This window comes from Lissotriton vulgaris, chromosome 5, assembly GCF_964263255.1.
Source record: "Lissotriton vulgaris chromosome 5, aLisVul1.2, whole genome shotgun sequence".
NCBI lineage: Eukaryota > Metazoa > Chordata > Amphibia > Caudata > Salamandridae > Lissotriton > Lissotriton vulgaris.
This window is the reverse complement of record NC_141693.1, coordinates 1,550,674,761-1,550,687,370: the sequence shown is the minus strand read 5'-3', so window position 1 is coordinate 1,550,687,370 and position 12,610 is coordinate 1,550,674,761. Positions and strand designations below refer to the sequence as shown.

The window sequence follows — 12,610 nt, the reverse complement described above, 5'->3', positions numbered from 1 at the left end:
CAAGAATAAGTAGCTTTCTCTCAGATAAAATTAAAGTGCTTGCTGGTCTGCATGTGTGGCACTGAGCAATGGCAAAATGGAGATCAGAGGGGTATGGCCCATCTATTCATGACTCCAGGTATGGTTTACGCAAATGACAACATTTGCAGGCACACACATGAAGCCACACCATAAAAGACAGAACTGGATAAAAGAGAAGGACCACAGGTCCATCAAACCATGCACATGGATGAGTAACCATGAGCAGCTTCAGGCTTCCTCGTTTACAGCAGAAGGACAGAAGGGTGTGTAAACACAGCTCACCTGGCACAACTCCATTGGTTGCTATGGCACTCATGGAAATGGCAGTCAGCAGTGTCTGAAAAAAAAAAAAAAAAAGACAGCATGAATATGAATCAAAAGCAGATGCCTCTGTAATGCCTGTTTTGCAGGAAAATGCCAGCGCACCGGCCTACAGTCACCGATAATTTCTAATATTTAATAACAAGCTGCACAAATGCCTTTTTAAAGTGAAGCCCACTTTTTATTACACTAAAAAATAATACAGTAAAGATGAAAGGTTAGTAATCTCTGAGAACTTTGTTTATTTGTACTTCTCAGTGTTTTTACTTTTTAGTCTTTAATTTACATGCATGCTCAGAACTTTGTTTATTTGTACTTCTCAGTGTTTTTACTTTTTAGTCTTTAATTTACATGCATGCTCAGCGCCAAGATGCTCCTTCCGGAACGAAATTTCGCGCTTTACAAATACCCATAAATATCAAATATCCAATAATTCTTTCCTGACTCTTCCGATAGTTTGTTCCCTCTTTTTTCATCTTTTTCTTTCACTCATTTTATTTGTTTTTCTTTTTACTTATTTGTTTTCTTTTGAGAGTAAACCCCATATTGTTTTTCTTTTTCCCCCCTTATTCTCTTTTTCACCCCACCTCCCTTTTGTTTTCTTTGGTATTTTTCCTTTTGTTCTTATGAGTGAAATATCTCTACCACTTTTTTTGTAATCTTACTTTTAACTGTTTCGTTTCTTGATACTTTCTTACCGTATCTTCCCCAATTTTTGTTTTTAAGCCATTAAAAAAAATATTTTGTATATTGTTTTCGAGAAGTAAACTTTAAAAGTAATGGAATGAGAAGTAAAAAATGTCAAAGGAAAAGTAAAATACTCGCCCCTTTGTGAAACAGCGTCATCAAATTGGTATATGTTAAACTGTCCATGGTTTTATTTTGTATTGTATTTATATCGCACTTACACAACAGCAACAAATGAGGACAATGCTGAAAGCCTGAAGCACACCAGCTGTTCCGACGACCCAAGTCAACCTCAAGAAAAGAATCACTCCAAAAATATTCTGCAAGCAAGGGAGGTAGACGCCCATGAAGGTTCCCATCCTTGGAGACTGCCAGAAAACAAAGATCAAAGTCAGTCTGGAAAACAGATCTAGTAAACGTTGCACTGAAAAGGGTGTTACCAAGTATCTGATATTTTCCGCGGATATATTCACCTTTAAATACATTGTGTAGCAGAAAGGGTTACAACGTTTTTAAGCATGTTATGAATTTGTGAAAGAAAGGATTATGTTGACGAACCACTCAGCTGAACTTTTTCATAATATCCACAGTTAAACTAATGTTCTTACATCATACATTTAATGCAGATTCGGGATTACTTTTGTTCCATCAGAAGTCTCTATGCGCCCATAACTCTTGACTTCAAATATAGATAGCATCTTCCTAAACCATAAGACCTCTATGAAATGCCCACAATGTCATAGCTCGGATAGTTCCCTCTTAAGTAGACAAAACATTTTACACAGTGCAACAATCACACAACTCCGGTCACTGCCATTAGAGTATTCCGTTTCAAATATTGACACAACCGAAGCTGTTGCCAAACAATCTTTCTGTCATGCACATTCCAGTACAAGTTGCTCAACCTGGCAGCTATTCTACTGTTAGCCATGCATTTCCCTTTCCTCCTCAGCTGTGACGTCCAGTTTCCAGTTCCCATGAATTGCAACAATACACTTGCCCTCTATTATTGCATATTGTAAACATATAGCTAGAAAACAATGATATCATGTTGGCTGTAAGTCTACCAGTGGCCCTAGTGTGAAAAATGTAAGCCATTGCAACCTGGCATTATTATTCATAATTAGCAATAACAAGCCACCACACAGTGACTAATTTAAAATAGCATAATATTGAGATGAGAGGAGAATTAAGAGCCGAATAAAAATTATTAACTTGCTAGTAACTTACTGCCTGTTTGGCAGAGGGCTAACTCCGTCACAAACCTGTCGGATATCTAGTCCTCCTTATTACAAGTGCCATAGCCCATAATTCACTTGTAATAAGGCGCGTGTGATATACATCACGTCTGTGACGGAGCCACCCATTGGGCAAACTCTAAATCAGGCCCGATGAGCCTTTAGGCTCGCTCCCATTACACATCGGGTTCTCTGCACCAACACTAGTGGGAACAGAAAGTACCTCCTTGGTATGTTTAGTGGAACCATACAAATGTAGACATTACCTCTGCATTATCATAACCTATAGACACTTTCGGAGCACCAAACATTCCATTGTACAAAAACTCGCACCCACTGTTGCACCTGGCTGGTTTAGAGTTTGCTGCAGAGCACTATTAGGCGGATGAATTCCATCGCTGGATTAGGGGCCGTTCACCAGGTACGCACCAGCACGCACCTTATCTCTTTGCTACATTACACAGCGTTTTGTTTCCGGCTGTCAGTGTGGTCGGAAGGTGCTGATGATATAAGAAACGATTCAGAAAAGGGGGGTGGTGATGAACAGAGTGTCTGAATTAAGCAGTCCACTCTTACCCAGTCCAAAGATCAGGGCTTGATCCATCACCGTTATTTATCTCACTGCACCACCCCAGCTCAGAACCTGGCTATATGCAAATCAGTCTGTCCCTGGCCCAGTGCATCATGGGAACAGGGCAGACTAAACTACCAAGCCAATTCTTCACCAGAAAGGAGACAAGCTACCGGGGACCGGTTTCTGGCATTTCAGCCGTCTTCGGCCCGGCTTGCTTGAATCCTGATGGTGCAGTGAGAATGGGACTCATGTCTGAGTATACCCTGCCACACCTATAGTGGCCAAAAACGATTCAGAAAAGGGGGGTGGTGATGAACAGAGTGTCTGAATTAAGCAGACCACTCTTACCCAGTCCAAAGATCAGGGCTTGATCCATCACTGTTATTTATCTCACTGCACCATCCCAGCTCAGAACCTGGCTATATGCAAATCAGTCTGTCCCTGGCCCAGTGCATCATGGGAACAGGGCAGACTAAACTACCAAGCCAATTCTTCAACAGAAAGGAGACAAGCTACAGGGGACCGGTTTCTGGCATTTCAGCCGTCTTCGGCCCGGCTTGCTTGAATCCTGATGGTGCAGTGAGAAAGGGACTCATGTCTGAGTATACCCTGCCACACCTATAGTGGCCAAAAACTATTCAGAAAAGGGGGGTGGTGATGAACAGAATGTCTGAATTAAGCAGACCACTCTTACCCAGTCCAAAGATCAGGGCTTGATCCATCACCGTTATTTATCTCACTGCACCATCCCAGCTCAGAACCTGGCTATATGCAAATCAGTCTGTCCCTGGCCTAGTGCATCATCGGAACAGGGCAGACTAAACTACCAAGCCAATTCTTCACCAGAAAGGAGACAAGCTACCGGGGACCGGTTTCTGGCATTTCAGCCGTCTTCGGCCCGGCTTGCTTGAATACTGATGGTGCAGTGAGAAATACCCAGTGAGTATACCCTGCCACACCTATAGTGGCCAAAAACGATTCACCACTTGTTGTTAAATATTTTGTCCACACTAAGCGTGGAAGGGTATACTCAGATGTGAGTCCCTTGCTCATTGCACCATCAGGATTCAAGCAAGCCGGGCCGACGACGACTGAAATGCCAGAAACCGGTCCCCGGAAGCTTGTTTCCTTCCCAGTGTAAGAATTGGCTTGGTAGTTTGGTTTGCCCTGTTCCCATCATGCACTGGGACAGGAACAGACTAATTTGCATATAGCCAGGTTCTGAGCTGGGATGGTGCAGTGAGCTAAAAAACGGTGTTGGATCTAGCCCTGATCTCTTGACTGGGTGAGAGTATTCTGCTTAATTCAGAAACTCTGTCCATCACCACCCCTTGTTGTTAAATATTTTGTCCACCCTAAGCGTGGAAGGGTATACTCAGATGTGAGTCCCTTGCTCATTGCACCATCAGGATTCAAGCAAGCCGGGCCGACGACGGCTGAAATGCCAGAAACCGGTCCCCGGAAGCTTGTTTCCTTCCCAGTGTAAGAATTGGCTTGGTAGTTTGGTTTGCCCTGTTCCCATCATGCACTGGGACAGGAACAGACTAATTTGCATATAGCCAGGTTCTGAGCTGGGATGGTGCAGTGAGCTAAAAAACGGTGTTGGATCTAGCCCTGATCTCTTGACTGGGTGAGAATATTCTGCTTAATTCAGAAACTCTGTCCATCACCACCCCTTGTTGTTAAATATTTTGTCCACCCTAAGCGTGGAAGGGTATACTCAGATGTGAGTCCCTTGCTCAATGCACCATCAGGATTCAAGCAAGCCGGGCCGACGACGGCTGAAATGCCAGAAACCGGTCCCCGGAAGCTTGTTTCCTTCCCAGTGTAAGAATTGGCTTGGTAGTTTGGTTTGCCCTGTTCCCATCATGCACTGGGACAGGAACAGACTAATTTGCATATAGCCAGGTTCTGAGCTGGGATGGTGCAGTGAGCTAAAAAACGGTGTTGGATCTAGCCCTGATCTCTTGACTGGGTGAGAGTATTCTGCTTAATTCAGAAACTCTGTCCATCACCACCCCTTGTTGTTAAATATTTTGTCCACCCTAAGCGTGGAAGGGTATACTCAGATGTGAGTCCCTTGCTCATTGCACCATCAGGATTCAAGCAAACCGGGCCGACGACGGCTGAAATGCCAGAAACCGGTCCCCGGAAGCTTGTTTCCTTCCCAGTGTAAGAATTGGCTTGGTAGTTTGGTTTGCCCTGTTCCCATCATGCACTGGGACAGGAACAGACTAATTTGCATATAGCCAGGTTCTGAGCTGGGATGGTGCAGTGAGCTAAACAACGGTGTTGGATCTAGCCCTGATCTCTTGACTGGGTGAGAGTATTCTGCTTAATTCAGAAACTCTGTCCATCACCACCCCTTGTTGTTAAAAGATGATAAAAGAAAGCCAACAGACCGAGTAACAAAGTCACAATAAAGGTAGGGTCCTGGCTTTCTCTCCAGTGCCAACCTGGGGGTAGATTCCAGAGCAAAGAGAACAGGAAGAGAGAGATAGATCGGGCAGAGACTCCTGACCAAATCAAGCATTACTTTTGGTAGGCACTTCAAAGCCAAAACGCCCGTAGACCATTTGAGAACTTGTCCAACATTTAGCCACTTTATTTTATTTAGAATAACTGATTGTATGTCAATTATGTGTTTCGTGTTTTGAGTTTGAATTGTAACACAATGAATGTCACATCTGTCTGTATTTTGATTGATCTATAATCGTGTGTCCAACCAATTTTTGATTTACACAGTTTTTTAACATGAACTTATATCAATAAAAATGGAAATATTTCAATAAGTGTTTAGTGCATTGTAGTCTATAAATACATCAACGAGCCTGTTGTAGGTCGTTTCATGACCAATTAACTGCCTAGGTTTTGTTTCAAAATTACTTTGGTAGGAAACATCCAGTGTACTGATGGCAAAATGTACAGGAGAGATGTAACAGTGCCACCTTACAAATTTTCGCCAAAACAAAACTGCTGGAGAAAAACCAATAAAGCTGTATTAGCTGCATGCAGTGTGCTTGGACCCTGCATGCAGGGTCTGTCCCATGCAGGCGATGTCACTGGGGGATGTATGCAGCAATCAATCTACCAATTGTGGTACAGACCCTAGCTCATGCACCATCACTGCTCCTAAAGTGACCAGAGTTAATCTATTGCAGGCAGAGTCTCGGTTTTATAAGGGTAAAAGCACAGCATGCCAGATCTCAAGTTTCAGCAGTATTTCCAAAAGTGAGGAAAAGTGCAGGCAGACACAAACTAAAGCGGAAAATGCCTTTGTTCGGGGTAAATTCAGGCAGCACCTTGGATAAAAGACGACTTTGCACCAGTGGAACTAAGAGTACCGTTAGTTCAAAGGCACATGAGACTCAAAGCTGGCTAAATGATATGGCAGATGTTATAGCACGAGAGTAGATTTGTTTTGAAGGAGGCCAAGAAAACTCCACGTTTCTCTCATTCAACCTGCATGTCTTTCAACAAGCAAATAAAGTCTTATTTTCATCCATCTATATTTCCGAATTTCCGCATCAAGTCAGCACCATCAGCTACACCCCTTGGACTTTTAGAAGGTGAATCATTTGTACATGGCATTCTCGGAGATCACAAAGGCAGCTTTTGCCATTAAAGACTGAATTAAGCATTAAGAGCATGTGGTTGGTTAAGACACCTCATTAGGTTGTCTGCCCTCTAGTTGTTGAGCTATGGTATGTGGGAGTGCAGCCATAACATGCCCTCGATGATGTGGGGGAGTACCTCCTACTTTCCTTATTCAGAAGTATGGTGTGGCACTGTCCATGTGCACCATCACTAACCTGGAACCGGTCACTTGAAGAAAGGGCTTAGGAGCCAAAAAGACCTTATTGAGTTATCTAGAAATCCTAACGTAATGTGTCTCAGAATGTACTGAAGGAGCGCTACGAAGTGAATCCTTTAGCCAATTTGAGGCCACTGCAGCAGGATAGTGCACACTACCAGAACACTGGCAGTATGGGCTCAGCATAACAGATGGAGACCATTGGCTAGGGAATGGCTTAGACGGAGTGCCCAACATCTGATCCTAAAATCTGCCGGGTGGATCTATAGAGAATGCATGAAGACCATAGCAGGGGGCAACACTAGGATGCGCGGTTCATATAGTCCTAGAAGACTATGGAACTACTGTGCCAACAAAGCATTCTGCAGGAAAACTGCCAGGTCATACTGATAGCTCGTACTGACTGAGGAAGGGAAGGCTTCTGAGACCAGATACAAGAATTCCCCAGATGAGAGCATCAGGAAGGAAATTTGGGAAGAGCACTGAAACTCCACGCTGGAACAGAGATAGGAGGTTGTTTTATTTTTACTACTATACATATTGTAGTGTAGATCCTCCTGCTGTGCAATTGTTTACAAAACTTCAGCAGCAGACCGTTTTTCACAAAAATTATTTTGGCAGAAAAATATTCCCACACCAAGTTTTTGTCCATTTAAAAGTAGATTCTGGATGAGGGGGAGCTGGCTTGTCTGCTGAGTGGATGTACTCTGCTCATGTGGCCTCAGGAAGGGAACTCTATTTGTGTTCTGGCTGGAGGACAACTGCTGTAAGCAGGGGAAGACCTTGAGTATTGATGATGCTCAAAGTGGGGGGAAATACACTGTATGCAACTGCTGAAAAACACATACTCCGGCATTGTTAATATAAGCCAAAATGCCACTGGCTTAAGAGGTGGGAGCTCAGGGTGGTTGTGAAGGTGCAGCAGATCGTACGAGACATTGGAACTCAAGAGTGGGGGCTGCTAATTCCTTCTGGAGGGTACCAGCCCTGTCACCTTCACAGGGTCTGCTTACTGGGGCCTTGTCACAGGAAAAAGAAGGGAGAACCAGCACTGGTGGAAAAGACAAGCTCCGGTGGAATTACTGCAGAAGACAAGTGGCAGCTAATCGAAGGACTCAGATTTTGCCCCTTTTTTAGGTCTCGCGACCTATCAATGCACGCAAGCGCATTGAGCGGAGCAAGAATTCAAGTGCTCAAAATTCTCGTGAAACCAAGGGTTTCGTTCGTGCGGTTTTCTTCGAGTTCACGTGGCCACAGGCACGCTCTTTTGGGCCATAAACTTGCATTTCTCCTCCCCCTTCCCAGCCAGCTTACCCCAGGCTGTAGCAGCACTCCTCCCACACCTTTGAAGTGAAGCTTAGCTTCACTTCAAAGGCCCCTGCTGCTTCACACCGTGCTTCATTTCTCCTCCCCCTCCCCTTCTCTGCCTTCCCTCCGTCTTGTTTTTTTTGCTGTTTGCATTTAACCGGCTCTACATGCTGAGCTGTGCCCGCAATCTTTTACCCAGAGTAGATGCTATGCACTCTGATATAGCAGAAATTCGCTGTGTTGACCCGAACATTCAAAAGAATAAATATGGATTTTAACTTCTTAGCTGCATAAGTGAGTTTGTTTCAAGCGCTATGCAAAACTTCAAAATCAAACCTTTTACATGTAGTGTGTGCCAAGTGCTCTCTTTTACACAGTGTCACTTGGATGTTCCCCATTCCAAAGACTCATGGTTTTCATGTAAACTTTTATTTTTAATGTGCAGAAAAATGTGTAGCTGCACCTAGCATATACATCGGATTACCGTATTCCACAGTGAAGGTGTAGCTGCACCTAGTTTTATCAGTAATATATATTTTGGGTGCTGTACAACGGTGTCAATAACTGTATATAAGAGTGTCCATATTGGCTACTAAATGAAACTAATTCTTCTTGAGTCTGCGAAGTAACATGTCGTTGTAAGCAAACTAGGAATTGGTTGGCAGTTGTGCAAGGGCACTTCCAGACTTTTGGGGTTGTATAGTGTAGCCAACATTGGGTGCTGTGTTTGTGCGGCGACCTTGCAGAATATTTGGCTGACTTTTGAAAGGAGATCTGTGCCGCAAATAGCCAGGCATAAGACAGGACAGTCTTTAAAAGGGGCGTGGTACAACTTTTACTCCGCAGAGACGCGCCAAATCTTTTAACATGCCCGGGACTGCTTTGTAATGTTTTACAGATTTTTTTTCCTTACCTCCTGGCCTGCCAGCCCTGCACCATCTTTGTGGCGACAAACAGATGTACTGTTTGCATGTTTGAGCCACATAGATCCGTGAACTTATTTCTACTTCACGTTCTGAGCGAGGTTTTGAACCTTTTATTCAGTGAGTCACTATGATTAATCACTGTCACGGCATTATGAGGCGAATTTTGACCACCAGAAAATAGTTAAGCAGATCAAAGTTTAACAGTCACTTAAAATATTTAGCCACTTAGAGAGATAATTTGTGACATATATTTGTTAGCTTCTAAAAAAGACGGGCGTTTTTTGTAAATCTAGAAGAAACGCACTTCGAATTGCCGATTATCTGTTTTACTGTCTAGATCCCTGATTGCAGTGTAAAGTGGTAAGGTTCTGTCTAATTGTATATCAGAATTGTTGTTATTTAAATGTATGGTTAAGAAATTCCCAGTTCCGGTAGAAAAGATGCCGTCCACAAGACTGGCTCATATATTATCTGCCCAGCTGCAAACATTTCACAAAAGACTGATCTTAAACCGGTCACCAGTGAAGGTGGAATAAGGTCTGTGCAGAGGGCATCTGATATTACATTGGGACCAAAGAAAATTGCCCTCGCTGCGAATTTGTATTGTAATTGAAATAATAAATCATTTGCATCGTTAATATTTAGCATGTATAATTTCAAGGGCTATTCTTGTTTTTTTTAAAACTGTGTATGAATTACATTTTTAGTCCATGTTTTATGGCCAATTATCCTAATAAACAACACTACTATTAAAATATTGCTCATGGAGGCAGTGCTTCATTCACTTTGTTGTGCTGTGGCAGTTTATGTTATGTTACAATTATTGACATCTTATTTACGGTATGTTATGTTGTGCTATTTTATATTTTGTTATGCTATGTTACAGTAATTTATGTTATGATATATTAATTAGCTTTGTCTAGCACCAGGCACAGCGCTGATGTCATTTCAGTGCAGAAAGGCGCCAGACAAAAGGAAAGTGCAGATACCCGTCGTTGTAGCAAATAAATGGAGAACATAAAGATATGCATAACCCTAGTGCAGTTTCAATTCCAGACCAATGTTGCTCCTGGGCTCCCTCACAGACATTCTGACAGGACGCAGCTCTACAGTGCTGCATTGCACCGTCATGGTGACCGGGGGAAAGGTCAAGGGGCAAAATAGGCGCTTTGTCTGCGCCCTGGCAGAGGGCTCGTCGTCTGGCGCGTGGCCCCGCCACCCCCAGAGACCCCTGATTGGCATGCTAATGCAGGCTAACAACAAGCATTCCCATAGCCAATAGGACTCGCATTAGGAAAGTGTAAGCTATTGGCTTTGTAAATAACAATGTTATTAATTTATATATTTTCAGTGCCAACACATATTAAAAAAATAATTGTCATTTACAATACCAATAGCCCACACTTTCCTAATGCGAGACCTATTGGCAATGCCAGTGCTTGTTCTGGGTTAGCTGGTGGTTCTAGATTGGATCTCTGATGTAGGTGATTTTACACCCTTGAGCATAGACCGCCATAAGCAGTTAAAACTACAGGGAATGGAAGTGCATCCACCTACTGTGTGGAAGATGCATCTGCTGGTGAGTTGCACATTTTGTTGGCACTTCAAGAATTAAAGCACATAGGGAATCCCAGAAAAGGTGGCTTCAATTAAGGCACCACTTTTGAATGTGGATAGAAGTTTAAAAAATGACAAGAGGATGAAAGAAGACCTCACAAAGAGGTTCTCCATACTTGAGCCATCTGGGACACACACAGTGGTACCAGTGCTGCTGCGCCCTAAAGCCTAGATCTAGTCGCTGCTTGCCACACATCCTTTGTGTTCCGTTTGGCTTCTTGGAATCCCTACTTCCTACCATACAGAATTTCTTGATGGAGAAGATTCTCAAAAAGGACTCCTCGCCTGGTAGTGTGGCACGTAGTGCCTTCAAACTAAGGCTGTCTCGGGAACCACAAAGGTATGGTTATTGCAGTAAGGCACTTCACTTGAAAGAAAGTACATTTATCATTGCGTTTTTTCTGAGGTTATTGATACCGGAGTATCACCCCAAGTGTTTACGTGAAGATTAAATGGGGGTTACTGTATTTTCTATGTTACAGACGGAGTTTTCTCTTATTTATGACCTGAATTCTTACTCAATAAAATTTTACTGAATCTAAAGTAGGTATTGCAGGTTTTTACTTGGAAAACTATTTTTGCAAGACCGTTGAAGCATTTTTTTTAGTACTTAGTGTGACGTTATTTAACTAAGGTAATATATCTACAGCAGTTCACATGCTTCTTTTAATGGCCCTCAGCTGTACAATGGAGCAATACATCTTCATTAGTCATAGAACTGAAAGGATGATAAATGTGTTGGTTTCAGAAAGTTCCATCATTACTCCTGAGTACATCTGAGCAAACGGTCCAGAATGAAATGGCTTGTTAACTAACTTCTAAATAAAAAACTAGACTATAGCCGATTTGATAGATAATTGTTCCTTAACAGAGCAGGTTTTAGAAACCACAAACAGGTCTATAAATACCAAGAAAGAGATTGCATTTCTCGTCCAGGCATCAAAGAGTGGCAGCCACTGTGCCCCTAATGAGGTTACAGCTAATGCACTTAGTACAAATAGCTCATAAGAAGCGCATGTTCCTTTCGCCACATCAGCATGCCGGTTTGTGCCACTTATAACTGCATTAGTCATGGAGCACGGTTTGAGCCCTTGCTTGTTGCGGAAACCATGGCAATTAGCACTTTGCTCTTTGCGCCATCCCATGGAGGGCTGCAAGGTATAATTAAAAGGTTGCGGCTGGCAGCCAGAAGCATAGTGGGCCCATGCTCGTCACAGGCTCGGCTGCAGACAATCATCCGGATATGAGGCTGTTTGTTTTAATTATCAGGTTTCTGATGAAGTCTCATTTTAATCTGAAAGTTATTAAGCGACTGGCAGGTGACTGGAGAGCGAGACTGGATGCCCAACTGAGTTTGTTAAATGATTTTCAAACTATTATTTTATTTTGATTGATTTCTGACCTCACTAGGCTTAAGTTGACCTATAAAGCCAAAGCGACAAGTCAAACAGCAAGGTCTAGTAAGAGTCCGTTCTTGTCAAGTTGCACCCAGACTGTGTTGTCAAAAACTCAAAGTCTTTGTAGCTGCACAGAACCAAGACTTGAGCGTGTGTTAAGACAGCAGAATTATAACACGTTTAGTTGAGCACAAGGTTTTATTTTATTCATGGCATTAAGGTGTATATTAAGCATACGTTTTACCACTCTGAAACTGCAGCAACGATATCTATAAAAAAACTTTTCTTCCCAGAAAAACCATAAAAATGTATCACCCATCAGCATCAGGGGTTTTCCTTCATATAGTCCAAAACGCTACACGGGTTTCTCAACATCTCTAGAAAACAAGACAACTGTGTTTCCTTCGAACAGCTAGCTAGCTGTTCGGTCTAGATCAGTTATGCCGATACATCCAACACCAATGTAGTCCTTGCTTGCTATAAATACATATAAATCCATAACATAGTGAGGGGGTGTCCTTTGGGAGTTAGTAATAAGGACTAAGGTTAATATTTCCACATTCTACGCAACATCGGAGGCTTCCACATGTGCCCGTTTCCTAGTGCTGTTCTACCTTCGGTGCTTAGTCAAGAGATAGGAATGCAGATATTTTGAGCGGAAATCTCACCAGCCTGTTGCATTCTCAGTCGTGGGTCTCTCCAGAAGA

At 42.8% G+C, this 12,610-nt stretch overlaps 1 protein-coding gene across 4 annotated transcripts in view; it reads right to left on the bottom strand.

Annotated features, from left to right (window-relative positions):
- The window catches only part of SLC12A6 (solute carrier family 12 member 6), a 734,261-nt gene that overhangs the window by 299,025 nt on the left and 422,626 nt on the right, over window positions 1–12,610 (bottom strand). For all 4 annotated transcript variants that reach the window (XM_086923612.1, XM_086923613.1, XM_086923614.1 and 1 more), the window contains 2 exons: window positions 1,251–1,397; window positions 304–358 (listed from right to left, as the gene is read on the bottom strand). In XM_086923612.1, the coding sequence (XP_086779738.1) occupies window positions 304–358; window positions 1,251–1,397 (202 nt within the window). The remainder of the gene's footprint in view (window positions 1–303; window positions 359–1,250; window positions 1,398–12,610) is intronic.